The sequence below is a fragment of the Falco cherrug genome, chromosome 4, assembly GCF_023634085.1.
Source record: "Falco cherrug isolate bFalChe1 chromosome 4, bFalChe1.pri, whole genome shotgun sequence".
NCBI lineage: Eukaryota > Metazoa > Chordata > Aves > Falconiformes > Falconidae > Falco > Falco cherrug.
Window position 1 is genome coordinate 111,796,034 of NC_073700.1, and position 22,290 is coordinate 111,818,323.

Below are 22,290 nucleotides of genomic sequence, written 5' to 3' on the forward strand. Positions count from 1 at the left end.
AAATTGTGTTTGTCTGTTATTTTGTTGACAAGGAAGAGTATTAGATTCAGCCCTGGTCTGGAGTTATAAAACAGATTGATTGGATTCCTGAGATTTAGTTACACAGTGATTTTTGCATGTAATTTATGTCATATTTCTGTAATGAAGTGATTTTCTATTTGTACTGCATTACAGCACAAATACTTCCCCCTGTTTTTCAGTTATGCCAAAATATACAGGTCTCTATTATAGCAGCATTCATTCATATCTGTATTTAAGAAAGAGCTGTAACTCCTTTTTTTTGGATGATTTAAAAAGTTAAGTTAACTAATAATGTGAAAGGTGAGGGACACTCGAGGTCTTACACATATATTGTGTAGCTGTATCGCTTATGCCTATGCTCAGAAAGGAAATAAAATTCTGAGGCTAAAAGCTGGATTTTATTTAGCTCTTACACATCTTTGGATAACTGTCTGTATGCAGCACAAATTGATAAAAATATTACATATTGTAAAGTGTGCTACATGAATTAGGTATGTAAGGGAACTTACTCATTTAACACGAGTTCTCTTGTAACTAGGGGCATCCCCTGAGACTTGCCAGAATAATTTCTTCCCTTGAAATGAATAGGATTACAAAAACTAGTAAATGAGACAAAGGGTTTGCCCTGCTGAACAAAACGAGTCACTTTTAATAGCTTTAAAAAATAGCTCTTTATTATAAAAGAGCACTTTAATATTACTGTAGTGTAAGAAACAATGTTTTGCTTATTTTCAGGAGAAGCTGTGTTGGATCCGAACTTGTAGATTGGCTTTTGGAGCAGTGCCCTTTTGTTAAGTGCAGATCTACAGCAGTTGGAGTGTGGCAGCTTCTCCTGGATATGGGCATTATATTATCAGGTCAGTCTTGATAGTGCTTACAGCGTGAGGAAGGCTATCGGTTTCTCCTGCATAGGAAAAAATTCATGGTTTTGATGAGAGAGGAAGGAGGGTAAAAAAAATGCAGATTAATCCGATTTTCCTGACAGTTGTTTATTTTACTGTCTTTTGGGTAGGCTCACATCTGTGACCTTTCATTTAGTAAACACCAAAGATTTATCTCTCTTTTTCTTTTTTTTTTTTTTTAGTCAATTTCCTTCCTTTTACTTTTGCAAATGTAATTGCCTGTTACCAGGGTGCAGACAGCATGCATGTATTTTCCAGCCTTTTTTTTTTTTTTTAATACACAAGCTCTTTTAGGTTTTTCACAGGACAGCAGCTGTTTAGTCACTGCAGATCATGGCTTTACCAGACGACATCTCTAGCTATTAGTAATTTTTCTCTTCCTCTCTTGGTTTTTCATAGTTTCAGACTACAATGGATTGGGAGAGGATTCAGCACCTTGAGACAATGGTGATGCCAGGTTCTACCTGGCTGTCCCCATTTTTCCCACCAAATTTAGCTAATGTGGTTGGTGATCATTACACTGGTAACCAACTTCTGGAAATCTGATAGAGTTTACTTTTTGTAGCTGGGTCTACTTAGGCAGCTCAACTCAGAGGATACCCCACCCTCATGTCTATGCTAGACACTTAACTGTCCTCCTTGTGAAAAGGTGAGGTGTTATGGAAGATTTCTGTGTGTGCATGCTGACAGTATATTGTGGCGGTGCAGCTCACCATTGAAGTCAAGCGCAATAAGAATGTGGTGGGGGCACAGCAGCTTTACATGGTAAAGGTTTAAAGGCTATCTAATGTTCTTTCTTCCAACAGTGGACAGACAACTCTATTTTCAAGACAGTCATGCTTTCTACCAGTTCTCAGCAGATGAATGCACCTATCTTTTCTGTGAATTTGAGAAAGCGGAAGGATGGAAGAATGGAGTAAAGCTCCTACTTCAGCTACTGCCCTTGTCTCCTCCCAGGATTGACATGTGTAATCTGTAAGTGTGTGTGTACAGCTGTTTGCAACTTTTTCTGACTGTTTTGTAAATGGCTGGCTTATAATGACACTATTGACCCCCAAACACCATGCGAATGAACCAGCTTTCTTTTCAGAGTTGACAAGTTTTGTAGAGTTAGGCTTTTCATCTGAGAAAGTCAGTGCAGGTAGATAAACGAAGGCACTCAACTTGACGTTTTTTGCATATTGTTGTTCTTATGCACTAGCTTGCTGACTCTATCTTGCTATATTACCTGGGCAAATGGCTTTATCATATTTCTGGTCTCTTACATTTGAGGGTTTGGAACAAATTTGGCAGCAGGCATGCTGTGGAGCTGATTGACTAGCAGATCAGATGCCTTTGTGCTGTGTCAGGATCAGCTGTCAGATGGATAGAGAGGATGGGTAGAAATGTGGTAGCTTCAGTCATCTGCTTTTAGTTTCCTACTGCATGTTTGCCAGAGCTCTGTAGTCTCACATTATTATTCCTTTTTCAGAATAAGCCTTTTAAGAGTTTCGCTTCCTATATGTCCCCTCTTTCACCTGACTATTGGATTTTATCACACCCTCTGTGCTGGTACAGCTGTGCTCTAAACATTGCCTATTTAGAGCAGCTAGAAGGAAACCATAGTTATTTGTGTCACAGTGAGAGGCCATAATATATGAAAAAGGTGTCAATGAGAGGTCTGGCGGCTCATGACCCCTCATGCCTTAGCAAATCTGCAGGAACTGTCCTGGATAGATAAGTTGAGTTAAATTCTTTCATTATGCCTAGCATGATGAATCCTCAAATGTGATACACTGTGGAGAACTATTACTCTGCCAGTACTGGAATTTATTCTCTTTGATGTCAAAGACAAAACTGTCTTCTATAAGAACTTTCCTTCTCTACATATTAGATTTTAAAAACACACTCTCAAATAAATGTCCAATGGAAATATTTTAAAGGAGCACAAAGCCCAAAGTCCTCTAAGCTGTCTCAAGCCCAGCTTCTTAAATTCAGGCATGTTGAGCTGGTAGAAAAAAAATCTCAATAGTTTTTCTTCATTGCTCAGGGCAGGATCTTGATTCCCTCTCCTGTTGCTGCCTGCCCTTACCAACAAGAAATTGGCAGTTCTGGAGTGGAGATTCCCTTGGAAGCATATTTCTTAGGTCAGCTTTAATGAGTGTAGCCAAGTGACAAGGACCCCAAACTGGCTACAGCAGGGGACTGAACATGATCTTCTAAGCAAATGACTCACATGGGAGAAAAACTTTGAATGTTTTTGCAAATAGAAATTCTTGTCTTCCAGCCTGCTCTTGTGCTAAGCAGTTTGTCTGTCCTTTTAATATCAGGGCAATTTCATCTTGATTTCAGTGGGAATTGGGGTTTTCCTCATTATCACTGCAAATCAGACCACTTATCGCAGTTCATGACTACTTGTACAAAGGAATCAAAAAGAAAGAACAGAAAGGTCATATTGATGCGTTACATGAAGGATGCTGGGTAGGAAAGTGGGTTGAAGACTTTTTAGGTTTGAGTTTACAGTCTGCTTTGCAGTTTTGTCATTCCAGTGCAACTGTCATTTCTAGTGGAGGATGATCCCTGTCACACAAATTGAACAATTATTTATTAATGTACATTTACAGCTCCTTCCTGCTCACATTATTCAAATTTTAGTTAAAGCTGGATTCCTTTTGGGAACATTGTCACTGAAGAATTATTTTCTGGAGGTTTTACCCGTCAGATTGTAAGAATGCTTTTTTTTTAAAAAAAATATATATCAAAGGAATCAAATTTTAAATAATGGTATACTCTGAAGGGAGTGTGATATTAAAGGGAAAGGAGGCTTTTCCAGGTGCCATGGTTTAACCTTACTTGGCAACTAAGTACCACACAGCTGCTTGCTTACTCCCCCCTCGCCACAGCAGAGGGATGGGGAGGAGAATAGGGAAAAGGTAAAACTTGTGCGTTGAGATAAGAACAATTTAATAATTGAAATATAATATTAACAATAATAACGATGATGATGATGATAACAACAGTTGTAATGAAAAGGAGAGAGAAAGAGAGAGCAATAAAACCTGAAGGAAAACCCCCAAAACCCCAAGTGATGCACAATACAATTGCTCACCACCCGCTGACCGATGCCCAGCCCATCCCCAAGCAGCAGTCAGCAGCCCCTGGCCAACTTCTCCCAGTTTATATACTGAGCATGACATTCTATCGTATGGAATATCCCTTTGGCCATTCAGGTCAGCTGCCCTGGCTCTGCTTCCTCCCAGCTTCTTGTGCACCCACTCACTGGCAGAGCATGGGAAACTGAAAAGTCCTTGATTTTAAGTAAGCATTACTTAGCAACAATTAAAACATCAGTATTTAATCAGTATTATTCTCGTACTAATCCAAAACACAGCACTGTAACCACTACTAAGAAGAAAGTTAACTCTATCCCAGCTGAAACCAGGACACCAGGTTCAAAATTCTCCATGCTTGATGTAAATTAATACACTGCTAAAACAAAATCTGAAAGGGAATAGATGTGATGAGGTGTTAAAGTTACCTGAGCAGGTTAAATAAACCCATATACTCTTTTTCATGAAGAAAGAGGGCAATTGTAAAAACTCTTCCTTGTAGTGAGTGTTTGTCTTTTCTCAAATGTATAAGCTGTTTTGCATACCATTGGAAGCACAATCTTTTTTTTGAAATTTAATATTTTTGTAAGAAGATTTCTGTCTTTTTTTTAAATCATAGTCTGTATTGATGGCATTAATTCTGTATGTATATAGGGACAGAGGAATTGTACCTTATGAATTAGATTCCCTGCTTTTGATGAAATCAGAAGTGACTGTCTGCTTGTGCACCAAAAAGCAGTGTTGGACATCTCCTGGTGGTCCTGGGATGCTGGGTGCATCTGTGGGTCTCTGTGGAGCACCATGGATCTGCTCTCCCGGAGTCTGTAGACCTGAGTAGGCAGAGGCAGCTCTGGGGACTTCCTTCAACAGTTCTTCTGGAAACCCTATTAAATAAATGTGGCCCAGACTCAACTTGCTATACAGATTTTTAATGGATTTGTATTTGTTTCTGGTCAGTATTAGCAGTGTTACCAAATAATTCTATTGTAACTTCTACAGTGAAAATAACATTCTGAAACCTGAGACGTGCTTATGGTTCCTGAATAAATGCTCCCTGTTGCTTTTTGCCTTGGCAAATTCCCTACATTAAACATAATATTGGTGGGAGGCTATCATGGAAAACAAGATGTTACATAGCAGATTTTTAGCAGCTCACACTAAACTGAAATGTAATGTTACGTGTATTCCACAGGACTGAACCCCTTTAAACGTTGGTCAAATGAGATGGGACTGATGCAGAGGCCTCCTGAGAGTCATTAGAGACCCTGTGTTAATCACAGCGAACTCTTCTTGAATGGAAAAAAAGTGAACATTGCAATAGCCTGGGAACTAAATATCTGTATTGAAAACTGTGCCATGGACTTCCTTACAACCTTGGGCAAACAGGCTCTCATCCAATGCCTCCTGAATTCTTTTCCAGTGACTGTAATGGCTTTGTATCAGGTGTTTAATCTTGCTGTGCTTCTATTTCCTCCTTTGTAAATGGAGGTGTTTTTAGCAACACCCAATTCTCAGAACCACTGATAGACTCAGTGAATATTTCAAGAATGAATTGGATAACTTAGACTATTGAAATGTATCCCATAATATTTTTTAATTATTTGAAGAGATGTTAACAGGGTTTTTTTTTTTTATTATTTCTCCCACACTGCTCGTGACATTCTTTTTAAAACTGTTACATTATATTCTGTACCTTCTGTCCTGAAATAATTTACGTTTTATTAATTTCAGAAAAGTAACCATTCTTAGAAGTAATTTGTTCCTAATGTAAATAGCCATGATTGGATATTCATTTAGTTACTGCCTTGTGGAGTTCCTGGAAAGCTTTTCCTGAATGCAAACGGCTCTAAGGTATCCATGGGTCTTTTATTGGCATTGTAGGTGGATTGTAAAGCCAGTGTAGAGACATATGTAGTGGCTCTACGCTGGGCAGTTGAGGTGCAGGCGCAGGACCATGGGTGTATCCATATCCCTTCCTCCCTCAGCGGGTTGGGAAGCACTGTAGTTGATTTCATGTGGTGTGCAGTAATAATTGTGCTGGACCTGACTTGCCTTCATGAAGGTCTAGGACGAATATCCTTGTATCTTACTCTGCTTAACACGCTAGCGAGCCCACCAACCGCTGAGCTGTAGAAGCATTAGGCTTGTTTGCCTGGGCTTTGTAGCTCCTGTTCGGTACCAGTCCTGATAAGTCTTGTCTGGCCCCTTTTGAAAAAAAATAGGCTGATATCTGTCCTGATTCTGTTCCTTAGTGTCCGTTCTATCTTATTTTTTTCCATTAGCCTGGGTATCATAATGCACTCTTCCTCTCTGATACTGGAGTGCTGACTATAATTTTTAGTATATTAATGGTTTCAGAAGTATTTGATACTCATATGCAGATGCATACTGGGAGTGGTTTTAAATAGAAGACGAAGTGATAAAGGCCCAAGACGGAAATAGCTACGCTATATGCTGTTCTGGGTTTATAAATTGCATCTGTGGCTGCGTCTACTGAGCTGTTATCTTTTGCCTTCAGTTTAGAAGAATCAGGTCCTAGCCTGGTTCTGAGAGATCAGAAGAGATCAGCTGTGTAGGGAAACACAGGCATCTAAAAAGCTCAGTTATTTTAATCTCTTTACAAATTATAAAGAGAAGGAAATAAATCAGTTGTTGTAAATGAAACTGCAGTCATTTATTTCTTTTGGTCTGTTTATAATACTTGAAACGTTAAATCCCATTTTTCTTTGAATAGGAAAGCAGTTGTGAAAATAATGGTGATTTCTAATCTGAATTACCATTTTGGTCTGAATATGCTCGCCCCAAGATGAATTCATGTGTTATGTGCCTTCTGACCTTTATTTTTTAATCAGGGAAAGAAACTTTTGGACATGGGATATAGGAACCATAATATATCAGATGCATATTCCAGACATGTTATCAGCTCTCTCCCTAAACACATCAAGGCATATAAGCAATTAAATAATTTAAAGGTAGAAGCTTCTGCTAATACCTGGGATTTATGTTTATTACAGCAGCTGCAGTTTTGCCTGTCTGCTCAGTTTGCTGGCATACCATACTTCTTGAATACCATGAACAGTAAAGATCTCAAGGGCATTTTTGTTTTCTTCTTCCCATAGTAATAACCCTTTCATGTTAGTATCTGTCTTCTGATGGTCAATAAACCTTCTGAAAAGCTTGCAGTTGTTTGAGGGAACTAGACTGTTCTAAAGAAAAACATAGTCCTGTTCCCTGCTGTCCACAGCAGCTTTTGTCTGGCTTTTTCCGTGTGGGTCAGACTTCTGTGACAGTTTCTAGAAGATTCTTCCTCTACTGCCTCACTTTTGCAAAGGCACATTAAGTCTCTCTGTCTTGTGAGTAACTGTCAAGGCAACCTAAGAAATATTCTCAGCCCTTGCTTTAGTTTGCCGATTTATGGCTTCTTACAGGTATTCTTTTCATTGTCATGGTTTTTTTTGATGTCGAACTTTGTGTCACATAATGATTTTTATGTTGTATGCTTCTATCTATGTGAGCTTGCATTCTATAGGTGTTGCTTTACACCTTAGCAAAGCTGGCTGGTGGACAGAGGGAAAAGTCTTTGCTCTGTTGATGGAGTATGAACTAAGAGGGTCCTGCATTCTTCAGTTCATCATATTTTTATAGCTGAAGAATTTTCTCACTGTTTTACAGTAGTCCAATCAAAAGAGTTCTTGACAGCAAGGGACAAAGGGTGTACTCTGTCGTTACTGACACAATTAATTATTGTCATATTGCAGTCATCATTTGATGTGGAATCTCAAAAGCCCTTTTACATCAGTGCCTGTGGCTACACAGTTCCTTGCTTTCTAGGAATCAAAGGATATTGAAACAGAATGAAAGGAATAATAAAATCTTATTTTTATTTTTTTAAGGCCTGATCAAAAAATAGAAGATACAGCAGAAACCAATGCTGAAATTCTTGCTCGTCTCACTTCTGCGGTAAGGTCACTGCATCAAAGTTTCTACTGATCATGTTTGAAATATTGTCATGTTTTGGATCCTTTCAAATTAAAGACTTTGTCTTAGTGAGCAGATGTTTGTAATGCAAACTACTTTTTTATCTCTGAAAGGAGGAAGCTTTTACTGAGGTCTTAGTGTGCAATTCCAGTTATTAAAATCGGTCGAAATAAGGACTGCTGCAGCCTGCCCTCTTGTAATCCATGTTATCCATGGCCCAGGAGATACCAATTTGGAGGATCATGGTGATTTTTCTGCCAGGGAGCTTACACTCAGATCCTCTTGGTCAAGTAGACATCAGTGTGAAGGCAATGATGGGGTGGGGGACAAAGGGAGAGAAAGGGCCTCAGCAACCCTGGTGTAGATTATTGTAAGCTTCTGAGGAGACCCACCTGGGAAGCCTGGGTATCTGGCTTCCCACCTAGGTTTAGCCTCAATAAACTCCATCGTAATAAACAACAGCTTATCCTGTCTGTGCTAGAATTTGGTGCATCTTGTTGTAAGATCATTGTTCTAAGAAGCAGACCGACAGGACTTCAGAAGGTTACGTTAGATTCACTTGATCCAGTGTAATCTATATGATGGCACAGAGTGTACCCCCAGCAAGTTTGCAGGTGCTGCAAAACTGGGAGGTATGGTTGAGATGCCCAATGGGTGTGCTGCCATTCAGAGGGGCCTTGACAGGTGGGAGAGATGGGCCAATAGGAGTCTCATGAGGGTCAAAAGGCAATGCAAGGTCCTGCATCTGGGAGAAAGAACCTCGTGCTCCTGTACAGGCCAGGGGCTGACTGTCTGAAAAGCAGCTTTGCAGAAAAGGACCTGGGGGTCCCGATGAACAACAGGTTGAACATGAGCCAAGAATGTGCCAGCGTGGCAAAGAAAACCAAGGACCTCCTGGGCTGCGTTAGTAAGAGCGTTACCCTAGGCTAAGGGAGGTGATCATTCCCCTCTACTCAGCACTGGTGTGACACATCTGGAGTGTTGGCTCCAGTTCTGAATTCCCAGTACAAGAGAAATGTGGACATACTGGAGCGCATGTGAACGACCATGAAGATGATCATTCGGGGTTGTATAGTGTCTGGCTTACAAGGAGAGGCTGAGAGAACTGGCAGTTGAGCATGGAGGACAGAAGGCTATGGGAGGGTCTTATCAATGTGTATGTATGGAATACATACCTGATGGAAGGGAATAAAGAAGACAGCCAGGCTCTTCACGCTGATGTCTTGTGGCAGGACAAGAAGCAGTGGCAAAAAATTAATTCAAGAAGTTCTGCTTAAACATAAGCAAAAACTTGTTCCTGTGAGGGTGATGAAACAGCAGAACAGGTTACCCAGAGGGGTAGTGGAGTGTTTATCCTTGGAGATGTTCAGAACTCAACTGGAAATGGTCCTGAGCAACCTGCTCTAGCTGACCCTGCTTTTGAGCAGGGGTTTGGATCAGATGACCTCCAGAGGTGCCTTCCTACCTCAGCCGTTCTGCGATTGTATGCTTCTGCAAACGTCACACCTAAATCATGGTATGAGCAAAACATGGAAGTAGTGCTAGTTCTGTTTTAGGTTTGTGAGAAAATACAGAGATGAAAGTGAACCAAGCAGGTTAAAGTTGTCATGAAAAAGGCATGAGATTAAAAAGCTATTTTAAGTAAAATTAATAAAGTACTATCTTGAAATTGCTGAAAAATGGAAGGGAAGGAGAATTTGTGCTATATCTTGTTAAGACAAATGCCTTCACAGGAGACATTTTATAGTGTTTCTTGAAAGCCAGTTGTTCTGTATGCTCAACCTTATGGAAAAATAATTTAAATTGTATGACATTAGAAAATTTTGTGGTTTAAAATTGTTTTTTATTTTTAATATCTTCTACATTCAAATTCCTTGTGCTCACTACCATTTTTTCCTCACTGAAAATGAAAGAACTCAGAACCTCAATATCCTCCATTTTTAGTTCCATAAAGAGGAAAAAATAGAAAAATTACAAAACCTTTTTGCAAAGTTGTATCTTTTTAAAAATCCACAAAACTACCAATGCTATAAAACATTGCCAGTACCCCTCAAAAGCTTAATCTCTAAAAATCAGAAAAATAATGTTTTTTCATCAGTTAAGAAAAAACCAGCACTCAACAAAATAAAGTGACTTTCTGAGTATTAACAACTGGATCTAACTGTTGCAGGATACACTTGAGTAAAATGCCTATCCTTAAATATGTGAATATTTCACAGTGAGTTCCAAGTGCTTCACATCTAGCTTACAAGGTCAAACCTTTGACCTGCATCCTGACTGATTCCAGCAGCAGGGCACATGGACAGTTGTTGTTTTTTTCAAATGAACCATTTTTCTAGCTAAAGAAAAATCAGACAGTTGCATCTCCAGATGGCCTGAGACCCATGTATTGCCATGGTACTGCCAAAAATACTGATATTTTCTCTTGCATTTTCTGATTTTCCACAAAACTGTGCAGGCTTTTTATAATGATTTTCTAGTCTATCCCTGGAGAAAAGACATAAGACCAGAGCAGCATCTTCCAAATACTAGCATCTGTATGTGAACTTCTTGCTCTTATTCCTCCAGAATATTGTTTTCCTCTATACAATTGAATGGGATCTAAAGTACTCACTGTGAATTTATGGAGAGCCTTCATGTGTCCCAAGGGAATATGAACAGCCCTTACCTTGCACTACTCAGCAGAGGGCTGGATACACCAGGATACATGTTCTCAATTTTATTTTTGCTGCCAGCTTCAGAATTTGTATGGAAAAAAACCTGGAAACCCAAAGTGAAGGTATTAGCCATGACTGGAAGTATGTTCACACTATCTTGCTTTTTGGCTCACCGAATGTTTATGTATTTGCTGCAGAATCGAACCAATATTCCTTGAAGAACTTCTAATTCAAAATCCTTTTCACAATACTCTTCAGACCAGTGTTTCAGAAGTGGAAAAATAAAACCAAAACCCTTGCTTCCAACCCAGCACTAAGGCAGTCAGAGGCTAGAGTTGACTTTTTTGTGTATTTCTAGGTTTGGACGTTCAAATCCCAGCAGTGGTGATAGTACCATCTTCTCTTCTGCTTTTCTTTTTGCTTTTCTTGTAATGGAATAAAACATTCTGTGTCAGGTCAGAAGGATGCTTCTGTGTCAGCATTTCTTTTTGGGGGGATTAAATTCCCTAATTTTCAAACCTAAGCTGATTGTGAAGATCTAGCCCAAGCAACACTGGAGGAATCTGTGTGCCTAAAATACAAATCACTGTTTTAGCATCTAAAAGCACAGGAAAAACTGTAGGCATGCATGCACGTAAGGTCTAGTTATATATTTCTGTAACTCTGTAAAAGCTGTTGCTGTTGCAGAGGGTGGAACTCGCCTCACCTAAATATAAGTGTCCATATGGCAGGCATCTACATCTGAGCTAGCTTCCCCAGGTGCTCCTTATAGCCAGGGAGCAGAAGCAGGCACTTTTAGGATGCTAAATATATGATTAATTTTGAAAGTCTACTTTAGGGAAAAAAAGTCATACTTTAGGGAAAAACAGTCATACCTTAGGCTCCACTGGTCCTGTGTGCACCTTCTGTGAAGAGGTTATAGAGTGACTAGCACAGACATAGGCATCTGTACAAGTTTGGTGAATTCTTCTCTCTCTCCTTTTTTCTTTACTTTAGCCTGACTTTTTTTTTTTGCTGGCCTTTCACTTATGACTTGTTCCCTACTTCTTTTTGTTACCAGGTGTTGTTGCTTTTGTACAGTTCCACTTTTCACATCCACTGCACAATTTGTGATTTATTTTTTTGATAATTCAGCCAGTCTGGAACTGATTAGTTAGGGAAATGCACTCTTGTTTTTAAACAATGGTTATGAAGATTGTAAAGATAATAGCGATAGCTGTGGTGAGTGATACCAAGTCAGAAGGGCAGCTGGGAAAAAATTTCAGAAGTTTCTTTATCATCTTCATTTGTGGATAATGTATGGAATACACCTCTTTTAAGAGCAGAGTCAGATACAAAAGATAAGAAACTAACTTGCTGGGGGAGTCTCACTTTTTCTTTATGCTTTATTCTACAATGGAAGAAGCAGAGTCAGTCAAGATAACTGAATGGAGCCTATCGAATTATATGCTCATATCATATGCTCCGTTACAGTGAGGCACTGACAACACCATCAAATGTCAGTTGTAAAGCCAGCTGACATGCAAGCAGTGCAAAGTGCCATTTGAAATATGTTTACATCAGATAATCTTTTTCATCATGAATTTTTAAGAAAATGCAATGATTACCCCTAGGTTTAAAGAAGTATTCCAGAGCTGTCATGCATCCCATGTCATGTCCCAAAAAGCAGCTTCGTGTTCAGTCTCTTGCCTGCTAAAACCAGAGCACAATGGGATGGCTGATGAGTGTTTCCACTGCAAAGCTCTTACTTTACCTTGTGATGGGACAGAAGAGAATATCAGGATGTTAATGTAGTGTATCTGGGAAATACAGTTTTTTGGTACTTTAAGATGTCAGCCAATACTATGTTTATTTAGAGTCCATCAACTTACCGTTACTTGAGATGCAAAAATGTGAAGGCTCTTCTTTTGCAGAACCTTGCTGTTTAGAGCTTTCTGGTACAGGATTTCATTTTGAGATTCTGTAAGGATTGACATTTTGCCTCTAGATATGAAGTCCTGTTTGGCACATTGACATCTAGAATACTGTTTCACAAAATACTACTATAGGCAGAAAAAAGACAGAAGGCAAAAAGTTTGGGTGGTACGTGCCATCTACTAGGTGCACAACTATGCCTTCTGTGATAAAATGACCAGATTCATGGATAAGAAAAGAACAGTGGTTGTAGTAGTTGTAGACAAGAAAAGAACAGTAGTAACAGTAGTTACTTTTGAAAAATCTCTACCTCTTCCCTTTGAAGATGAGAAGATTCATCATATAAATATTCCATTTGTATTTAATCAAGAAGAAGTATACACAGGTTCCACTCTGTATGAATACTCTTGCTCTTTCATATTGAAAAAAGAAAACTGATTAAGATGTGGTAACATGCCAACAATGCTTACTCAGAATGTTCTTTTTCAAATTTTCATAATATTTCTGTAAATACTGTGTGGTAAGCTGGCCTTTAAACGGAATCAGTTTTGACATCTGCAATGCTGCTCAAAATGTAACGCTTATTTAGAGAGTGTTAGCATTGTAGCTAAAAGCTATACATATAAACTAATTTTTTGTATTTAATATCTCTATATGGTAAACATAGATCTTGTCTGAATGTGTGTTTTACTTTGAGCCCACATTATTATCTTCAATGTGATACGCAACTATCAATATTGTCAAACAGGCAGTAACTGGAATCCCATTAGGAAGAAGTACGATATTATGTTATGTAGCTTGTGTGCAGTGCGGAATGAATGTTGTACATGGATTTCCATTGATGTCATGATGCATAGGAATTACATGTCCAGCAGAGACGTCAAGTGCGTTTATGCTAAAATAGACAAAAGCACATAGATTATGAAATCTAAGGACACCAGGCAAATCCAGAAGGATGCTCAGCAATACCAATTCTTTGTGATTTGCATGAGTCCTACGAGAGGGAGCTCAGGCTGTCAGGATTAAACCCTTTGATGAAGGAACATTTGCTTAACATTAAGACTAGAGGAACATCTTTTTCTCCTGCTTTAACTGAAGGTTTTTGCTCAGATTAAGTAATACACCAGCTGTGTTCCTGGCACACAGCAAACAATGAGATACTTTGCATAACATAGACAAAATACTGAAACCCAACCTTTTTATTGCCTGTGATGTTAGCATTGTCTTTCAAACTTGAAAAGTGCCACCATATAAGCAAATGTAATACTGCAAATATAACTGTAGGATGCCACAATGCTGCTTGCTGTCTTTTCTTCTGAAAAGGTGGGGTTTCTGGACACTTATGGAGAGATTTGCATTTTTCAATTGTTTGATTGGGTTAATTGGTATGTTTATAACTGTTGCAGATTGTAATGTCTCCTAAGGCTAATCTTAAGATAACGTATTTATTAAATGCTAAAAAATAAAGGTGAGACAGCAGTGCACTGTTTTTTACTGTCAGTAACCTGTGAGAATAGACCAGGATGAAGACATCGACACTGGTACCTCCTGCTGAGTTTAATGAAGGGAGAGGATCTGAGCAGTTTAGGGAATTGGTGGTGGTGTTATTCAGAAACAACTTGGGCTTTCATTGAAAACCCCACTCTGACTCTGGATAGCTTGTATGTATTATTACTAGTGTATATTACTGCAAGCAAGCATGCACAGAAGTTGTTTTTCCACAGAAGAAATGTTCTTTCCCGTTTTACTTGCAGTTTATGCTTACATTAATCATGATTAACGGTTCTCCAGACATGGGAATGAGTGTACAGGAAGGAAGGAAGGAAGGAAGGGAAGGCAATACTGCCAGCGTGCACAATTGTGCTGGAAACAGGACGACATTTAAGAAATCTGTGGCACTAGCTTCATATTTTCACCCTTGGAGTGGCAGAAAACTCTGTCCCTCTCAGTGGGGCAGCATCAAGGAGTAGAAAAGATCCTTTTACCTTGCAAGGACAAAAAAACTTCCTGGTCCTTTGACACAAGGGAAGGAAGGATGCAAGGAGAGGAAGGATGTGGTCTCTGGTATGACTGCCTTCTGCCACAGTAGATCATACTGCTGCGTGGCTGCTGAGTATCTCATCAGTGGATGCTGAAGTTACCATTGTACTGAGATGTCCTGGGTGATTTTGTCTGTCTTTCTGCTCAGACCAATGTAACGTTAACTATTCTTGTTTCACACTTCTAAACTTTTCTTCAGAGCTGCGGGAGTGACATGTTGACAGTTGTTAGTAATTGTATTACTTCAGGGATCCTTCATGGGCTTTGTGCCTTACTCTGATCATACCACACGTCTTGTGAATGACGTTTTAAGTTTCACATGCTCTCAGAAACTGGATGTCAAAACTCCCACTGCATAATGGTCTTGAACTTTGCCAGGTTCTGTTAGGACGAGATGGCTAGTATGCACTGCAGGAGACTGTACAGAGAGGTAAGATAATCCCTAGAAAAATAGTTGAATGTCCCATAATTTTTTTAATACTAAAGACAGGCTATCTTGGGAAAATGAGGGAAACTGGAAGAAGGTGGGAGGTGAACAGAAGAGTCTGAGAGCGTGGATGGGGTAGAGGAAGGGAAGATCTGAGGTGTATGCAGGAGAGAGTGTCTAGGGTGTTGTAGGTTCAGTGCAGGCCATTTAAAGCAGCCGCAATGGGATGGACGATGGCAGTGAGAACGAATGAAGCATAAAAATAATGCAGAATACAGAATTTTACTGATAGAGAAAGGAACTGACCTATGGAGAGAAGTAGATGTAGAGTTGAGCTGGCTAAAGGGACAGTTTATGCAGAGATTATAGGGAAAATACGAAGAATGCAGAGACAAGAGGCTAAGGAAGGGAGCTGGCTACTACCTGGCTGTAGCCTATAAACCAGGAAATCATGTAGATCTTACTTCTGCGTGTTCATCTCAAGCTAAATTGCTCCTGAAATGCTCAGCCATGCTGTTAGGAGAGGTTGTTTTTTTCTGAAAGCTCCAAAAAGCAAATGTCACACAATAAATCCAACGTTACAGTGTGCTCAGCAGAGGCAAAACAAACATTTAACCAGGAAAGGAAGAAGCTTCAAGTGTGTGCTTGTGGCAAGAGGTAAAGAGGTATGCTGTGCAAATAAATTACAGGTCAGGCTGCTGAATTGCCCGCTCCCTAAAGAATGTGCAGTATTTACATGAAATTAAAGTTAAAAAAAATAGTTATCACAGAATTCCCAGCTGAAGAGGAAATAGATTTGCTAAGAAAAGTGTCTGTAGTTTCAAAACCAAGTACCTGCATAATTCCATGTGCAGTTGACTGCTCCAAATGATTGATAACCAGCATCTTACCAGTGTTACATTTTTGTTTTGTTCAACTGTGCTAGTAACTATAACCATCCTTTTCTTTCCTGATATTTTAGGTACAGAGAGAACTGGCTGCTGTCATTGCCTTAAAAGCAAGGAAGTCAGGTGAGTCAGCAGGTTTTGTAACACTGTTCCCTTTTGTAATTTATTGAAGGATTTGAACTGCCATTGCCATTTTACTAACACGGGGAAGCAAAGACAGTGGATCGTGTTCCTCTCTCACTGGAGAATCCGTGTATATAGCACAATGTAATTACAGTCTAGCTTCTCTTCCCCTAGATCATCACATCTAATGACCTAGCTGATAAAATCGGAGTGTTACAGTTGAATGTGAACTGGGTTCTCTTTCTGGCCAAATTCACTATTTTCTCAGGGCTTGCGCTTTATAAAAGAAGATTGTGTCTTTATGTGACTTACATTTAAGACAAATAAGTTGATAATTTTCCTGTGTTTCCTTTTATGGACCAGTATCTCCTGCCATTTTCCCTGTTTTGCCTGCCCAGTCAGGTGTATTTCTTTATGCTAAAGCAAAAGGACAACATCATGCATGAAAGTGTTCTTTCCTGAAGACTTGTCTATACATCCCTATGGCTGTAAAAGCAAGTCTCAGTTATCAGGGTAGTAGAAGGAGAAAAGCAAATGGATAACTGAAAGTTTCTGACATAAACATTTACAGCAAATGCTGGTGATACAGTGCAGAGGCACTGAAATACCTAGTCAGGTCAGCTCTGTCGGGGTTTGGTAGCACAGCCACTTTCAGAAGGTATCGGCATTGCTGAGCTGTGTTTTCTAGGCACTGCATGGGGACTGGCAAAACCTTCTTGGTCAGACCTGACTCTATACAGGGTTAACTCTCTGGTGTCTTCATGTACGGTGCAGTTATCTGCAGTAAGGGCAAATGGCATGTGGTAAAATGAGAGTTGAATATATTTCTAGAGTAAAACAGAGGGGAGTTGCCTTAAATCATTGGTGTGTTCCTGAAGCCATTGAGGTCTTTGGGAGCATTTGCACTGAGCATCTCTTATGATCTTCAGTGATTTTGCTAGAATTTAAGACTGTGGATCTTGCACCTTTTTAGCTATTTTCTGACCTGTTAATAATACTGTGTTGTAATATCTGTGTCTCCTCTATCTGTGGCTTACCTGTACAGCACAAAGTCATTATACACAACATGCTATCTTAAACTGGAGGCATCAGGAAGATGTAGCTGGCATACCTGCAAATATTTCCTTGTGAAAATGTCAGTTTTACAAAAATATTCTAGACATGGTTTAATTCATTTTTGGCTGGAAATAGAAGTACCCATAGGTTATATCCACAGTCATCTGTAAATGTAGATCTGCAGAAAATAAACACAAGTCTAAATGTGAATTCAGACCTAAATTGTTTCTGTGTAATAGCTTTGCTTCTGAAACTACTATGGTAGTTTACAAAGTTAACACCCCTCAGCTGCTTGCCCTTACCTGGTATCACCCCAGTCCCACCTGAATTATAATGGCTGAACATGGAAATGCTTCTGCTCTGCTTCAGTGCAGAGAAACCCAGACTGTTTTAAAGAAAGGCTCAAGGTAACCTTTTGTTTTGTTGTAAAATGGGCTAAGAGTATGGTGCCATGTACCTTTTCATTTAGTGCTTATAGGTTTCTAAGAAATCTCTTTCCCTGCTTCTCAGCAGTTGTGTTGGCAAATATTACTACTGCTACTGGCAATAAATGAGAACTCCATTCCCCAAAAGAGTTGATTTCAACCTGAGTTGCCCTCTCACTTCCTTTTGGAGGATGGCTACATAATGGTTGTCAGTAGAAAATGGGGTGGGAGTTGGATAAGGAATGAGCTGCAGGAGATGAAAATTGCAAAGGAGTATAGCTCTTGCAGTGTCCTTTATACTAGTGTAATTGCAACCCACACTGAGAAGGTAGACGTATTTTAGGTAAAACGCACAGCCTTAAATAAACAAAGCTCCCTATATAGACCTTTCAAGCGCTGACCTGGCTTTCCTAATAAATTAATGTAAACACTTACAATATGGGTTTAGATCTGAACAAAAGATACCTCTTTAGAAAGTTTAACTAGTGCATGCTTGTGCTGGAATTTGCATTTCTTTATGCCTCATCTTGGATGGCTGTAAGAATGGGTACATGATCAAGCATAACTGTAAGGTCTAATTTAAGTTAATGCCTTTAGTACAGTAGGAGCAGAGTAAATTAGGGTGGTTGATTATGCTTTTTTGCTTTATTGCTGATGGTTAAATTCACAGCGTAGCAGTTACTGTTAGCAATCAAGCTATGGTATGCTGTGCCTGGTGAAGTGAAGCTTATTTCTGAGAAAGCGCTTCTGGAGCTAAAAACCACAGTAGCTTTCAAAGATATTGTTCTTCTAACCTTCTCCAAGACTCCATATAATTACAGGAAATAAACCAACAAAGATCAGGCAAAGAGTTTATTTTGGCAGAAATAGATTGGGCTTGCTGCCCTGGGTGGCTTCCAGGCTGGTATGAATGGCCTGAGCGCCTGGCTCATCCGCCCTGGGATTCATGAGTGGCGAGCACTGATGATGGGCATGGTCCTAACCTGCTGGCTGAAACCTGCCTGCAGTGGCTAATTGGTTCATTAACCAAAAGCTTTCCTAGGAATTGGCAGCCCAAAAGCCAAAGCTATTGTGCAGAGGTTCCTGTACTGTTTTTGATGGTTTGGTGGTTTTTAAATTACAGTGTTTCAAAATATTTCCTCTAGATAACTGGTTAGTACTACCACTAAGAGGGGGGAAAAAAAAAAAAAAAAAAGAGTATTTTTGCTTAATGGAAGGACTGTATAATTTGTTCCTGGATTACTTTAATTTCTGGATATATCTCTGTCCTTAGAGAGGCACTTCACAGTGATTTAATTGTACTAGAAAAACTGGCTGATTAAAGCTTTAATATTACTTGTCTAGAGCTGTTGTATTAATAACTGGGTTGCATTGCGTGGAAAATGCTATACAATCACACAAACACCATAGCTCCCTCTGCAAGAGGTGAAGAGGGTCCAACTAGAGAAGTTTTCTATGCTTGGAGGGGGAAAACATTGCCTTTGGTTACCGGGTGAAACACTTTATTTTTGTTTAAATGAAGCGTGGGTTTGCTACCTAGTGTATGGATATGAGAAGTAGTAATTACTATTTCAGTTCTTGGGCCAGAATGGTTGCTTTGGAGATTTAGACGTTGCTATCTTTGAAAACCAAAGCAGGGATCTGAGCCTACTATGGGGTAGGGCAGAGTATCAAATTCTTGCTAGTACAGGATCTGACTTGATGCAGAATGTCAGCTACCAGAAAACAAAAAGTCAGTAGTGTGTGTGTGAGAATGCCTTTGCCCAAGAGGTGTTCTTCTGTTTTTATTGTGGGGTGGAAGAATAGGAGAAACACATAAAACTGACAGATGGCTCAAGGACAAGTGAAGAACCCCAAAAAAGAAAAAATTCTGTAGAACAAAGCTCTTTTTTTGTATTTCAGATGTGTACCACAGGTATACCACTCCAAGAGCAAGGCATAAGCCAACAGAGAGGTACTTGAGAGCCCTCATGCAGAGGGAGCTCAGTATTTTTAGGTTTTTTTGCAAATAAAAAATGGATAAAATTAATGCCTGTAATCCTGAAGTTTTGGTGGACCTTCAGTAACACTGTTGACTAGAAAGCGCATTTATATTTCATTAGAATAAAGGTCTCATGAGAAAGGTGACCTAAGAGGAGGAAATGAGCTTGCGCGCTTCTCTGTGGCTTATAAAAATGCATTAACATTGTTCTTGCTTAACCTTAGAAATAAATAGATTAAATGCTTCTTCCTTGGCTTGGTAAAAAAAGGTCTTGGGGAAGCAAATAACTGGAGCAGAAGAAGAGAACTTTGTTTTTAATTGTAGGCACTTGGCATTAGAATTGTGTTTATATCTGGCTGGCTTTTGCAAGTGTGCTGAAACAGAACAGAAAAGCAGCCTCTCATCTGAAGGTTTACAAGGATTGGCATTTATCTCAATTGCTTGTCATGACTCATGACACGTTTCCTATGTGTTAGAGATGGTAGCTAAAACAAGGATAAAAAGCAGCAAATAGCCTAAGGCTGGAGGCTTTAGCTGGTGGCGTAGCTACACAGGTACCTCTGAACTGATCAAAATCTGTCAGGAACTGGTGTTAATCCCATCCACAAACAAGATGCCTTGCATTTCTGTACATGAACATAGCTGCATCCTATGACATCACCCAGTAAATTCCTTTAACTTTATATCTAAAGGAATTTCTGTAACTTCATTCGCGCAAAGGGCCATTAGTAAGAGCACGGCTCTGGTCCTTGTGTTTCTGTATACAGAGGCTAATTAAGATAACAGTTGACAGAGTATTGATGAGGTAGAAAGAGGGCAACTGCAGCTTCTCTCCAAGCTTGCTGGAGCGGCAAGCGACCGGGCTGGGGGTGCTTCTCCCTCCACTGAGAAGGGCAGGGCAGCCACAAAAGCCCCAGCACTTTGTTGTTTTGCTCCCTCTTAAGAATGGTACTCAGATGTCCACAATATAGTTAGATACTTTTTAGTCATGCCGTTCTTAAATTGACAAGCTCTGCTGATATTTTTTTTTGAAGGGTTATTTACATTTTGTTTATAATATGGCTTTTGCAATGTATTAACGTTATATTTGAGATCCTCTGGATTACCTCCACCCTATTCTGACATATATGTATGCATATCCACTCTTCCCCTTTTCTTTTGTATTGATTCTCTCGGGACTTAACTGCCTATGTGATTTGCTCAGTACTTTTATTTTGGGACGGATGATTCAATATGAAGCAGTCACTGGGGCTTGAGCTTTGTGGACATGAATAAAAAGCCAGCTGTGAACAGCTATTCCTTTTCCCAGCCTGTGCACCACCTCGACAGCACTGCTGTCAGAGCTGACTGTGTGACTTGATTCGAACACACTCCAGGCAATGTCATCCTGGTTAAAAACATGAGAACAGCGAGGCTGGGTCAGGTCAGAAGTCCATCCAGCTCCGATCCTACTTTGAGTGATAAGTAGGGGATGCTCAGAGCAGAGAAACAGAGCAAGTACAGTTCTCCTTCTGATGTATATACTCAGCGTCTACCAGTCTGTGCTAGAGGGATTTTGCTATACCCACACTGTCGTGTTAGGTAGCCCTTAGTGGACCTTTTCTCCGTTAATTTATCAAGATACTTTTTGAGCCTGCTTATGCTCCTGACCTTCATCACCTTTTCTGGCATCGAGTCCCACAATTCAGGTGTGTGCTATGTGAAAGCATATTTTTTCTGGGTTTTTTTTTATTTTAAACACATTCACCACGACCCTTACTCTGTTGTGACATAGCTCTTTGGTTGCGGAAAATGGTGAATTTTCCATTCCCAGTTCATCACCATACTGTTCAGGATTTTGTGCACCTCTGTCATACCCCTGTGAGAAGCTTCTTATCAGGGTGGGGAGGTGGAGGGCTGTGGGAAGGAGCCCAGTAAGACACTTTTGGCAGCAGTAAGCTCTTTTATCAGCTTAGTTAACTCAGGAAACTGCATCTTTACCATTCAGCCCTTTTCCCCAAGTAGCACAGATCCTTGAGAGACTTCTTGGCAACTTTACTCCACGGTAATTAGCAAAAACTTTGTCATTTGGTGCTATATGAATGTCCTGTGTTATGTCATTAGTTTTATTTACTTGTAGAACAGACTTGTTATATAGACAATGGAAATCATTGTGAATTTGAATTAGATTTGTACACATACTTGAAAAATCAGGTTACAAATACATGAGGTCATTCAAGAACAGAACAGTTCAGCATTGTGTTTAAATCTCAAACATATTAAGTAACCTTTGAATTTATAGGTTTTGTAAACAAGCAGATTTACAGTATCTATGGTGTAAAATGTGCACTTATTTTATGCCACTGAAAAAAGGGCATAAAGCGGGATGAAAAAACATTCTCCTGTTCACAGAATAAAGTGGTAGTCCTGTGCCAGAGAGATGTGCATTGTCCCTTGTGGAAAGATTGAGAAAGTTTGAAGGGTGGGAAAAGGTTAGTATCAGTAGGATCTTACTGCTTGTCTTGTCCCCTTATGTCTCTTTTCAGTGGGTTTATTTACTTAAGTAAGACATTATTTCATTATAACTTTCAATTCCTTCAAGCATCCACTTCTTTAAAGCAAGGGTTGAACTTATCAAAATGTGTGGAATAAAGAGTTCTTCTGCAAGTGTTACTAATAGCATTCATCCTGGAGAAATCACCACTCAAAGTAAAGGTGCAGGAGTGTCATGCTCCTGATAGAACTTGGTAACTTTATCTTTACTTTTCCTCTGTGCATTGAAATGTGGTTCAAAATAAAAGTTGCACCTCG

General features: G+C 39.6%; 1 protein-coding gene across 2 annotated transcripts in view; it reads left to right on the top strand.

Moving 5' to 3' along the window:
- RAPGEF5 (Rap guanine nucleotide exchange factor 5) overlaps positions 1–22,290 on the top strand; it is a 162,620-nt gene that overhangs the window by 31,920 nt on the left and 108,410 nt on the right. For both annotated transcript variants that reach the window (XM_055708205.1, XM_055708204.1), the window contains exons 4-7: positions 757–878; positions 1,730–1,898; positions 7,906–7,972; positions 15,990–16,038. In XM_055708205.1, coding sequence (XP_055564180.1) covers positions 757–878; positions 1,730–1,898; positions 7,906–7,972; positions 15,990–16,038 — 407 coding nt within the window. The remainder of the gene's footprint in view (positions 1–756; positions 879–1,729; positions 1,899–7,905; positions 7,973–15,989; positions 16,039–22,290) is intronic.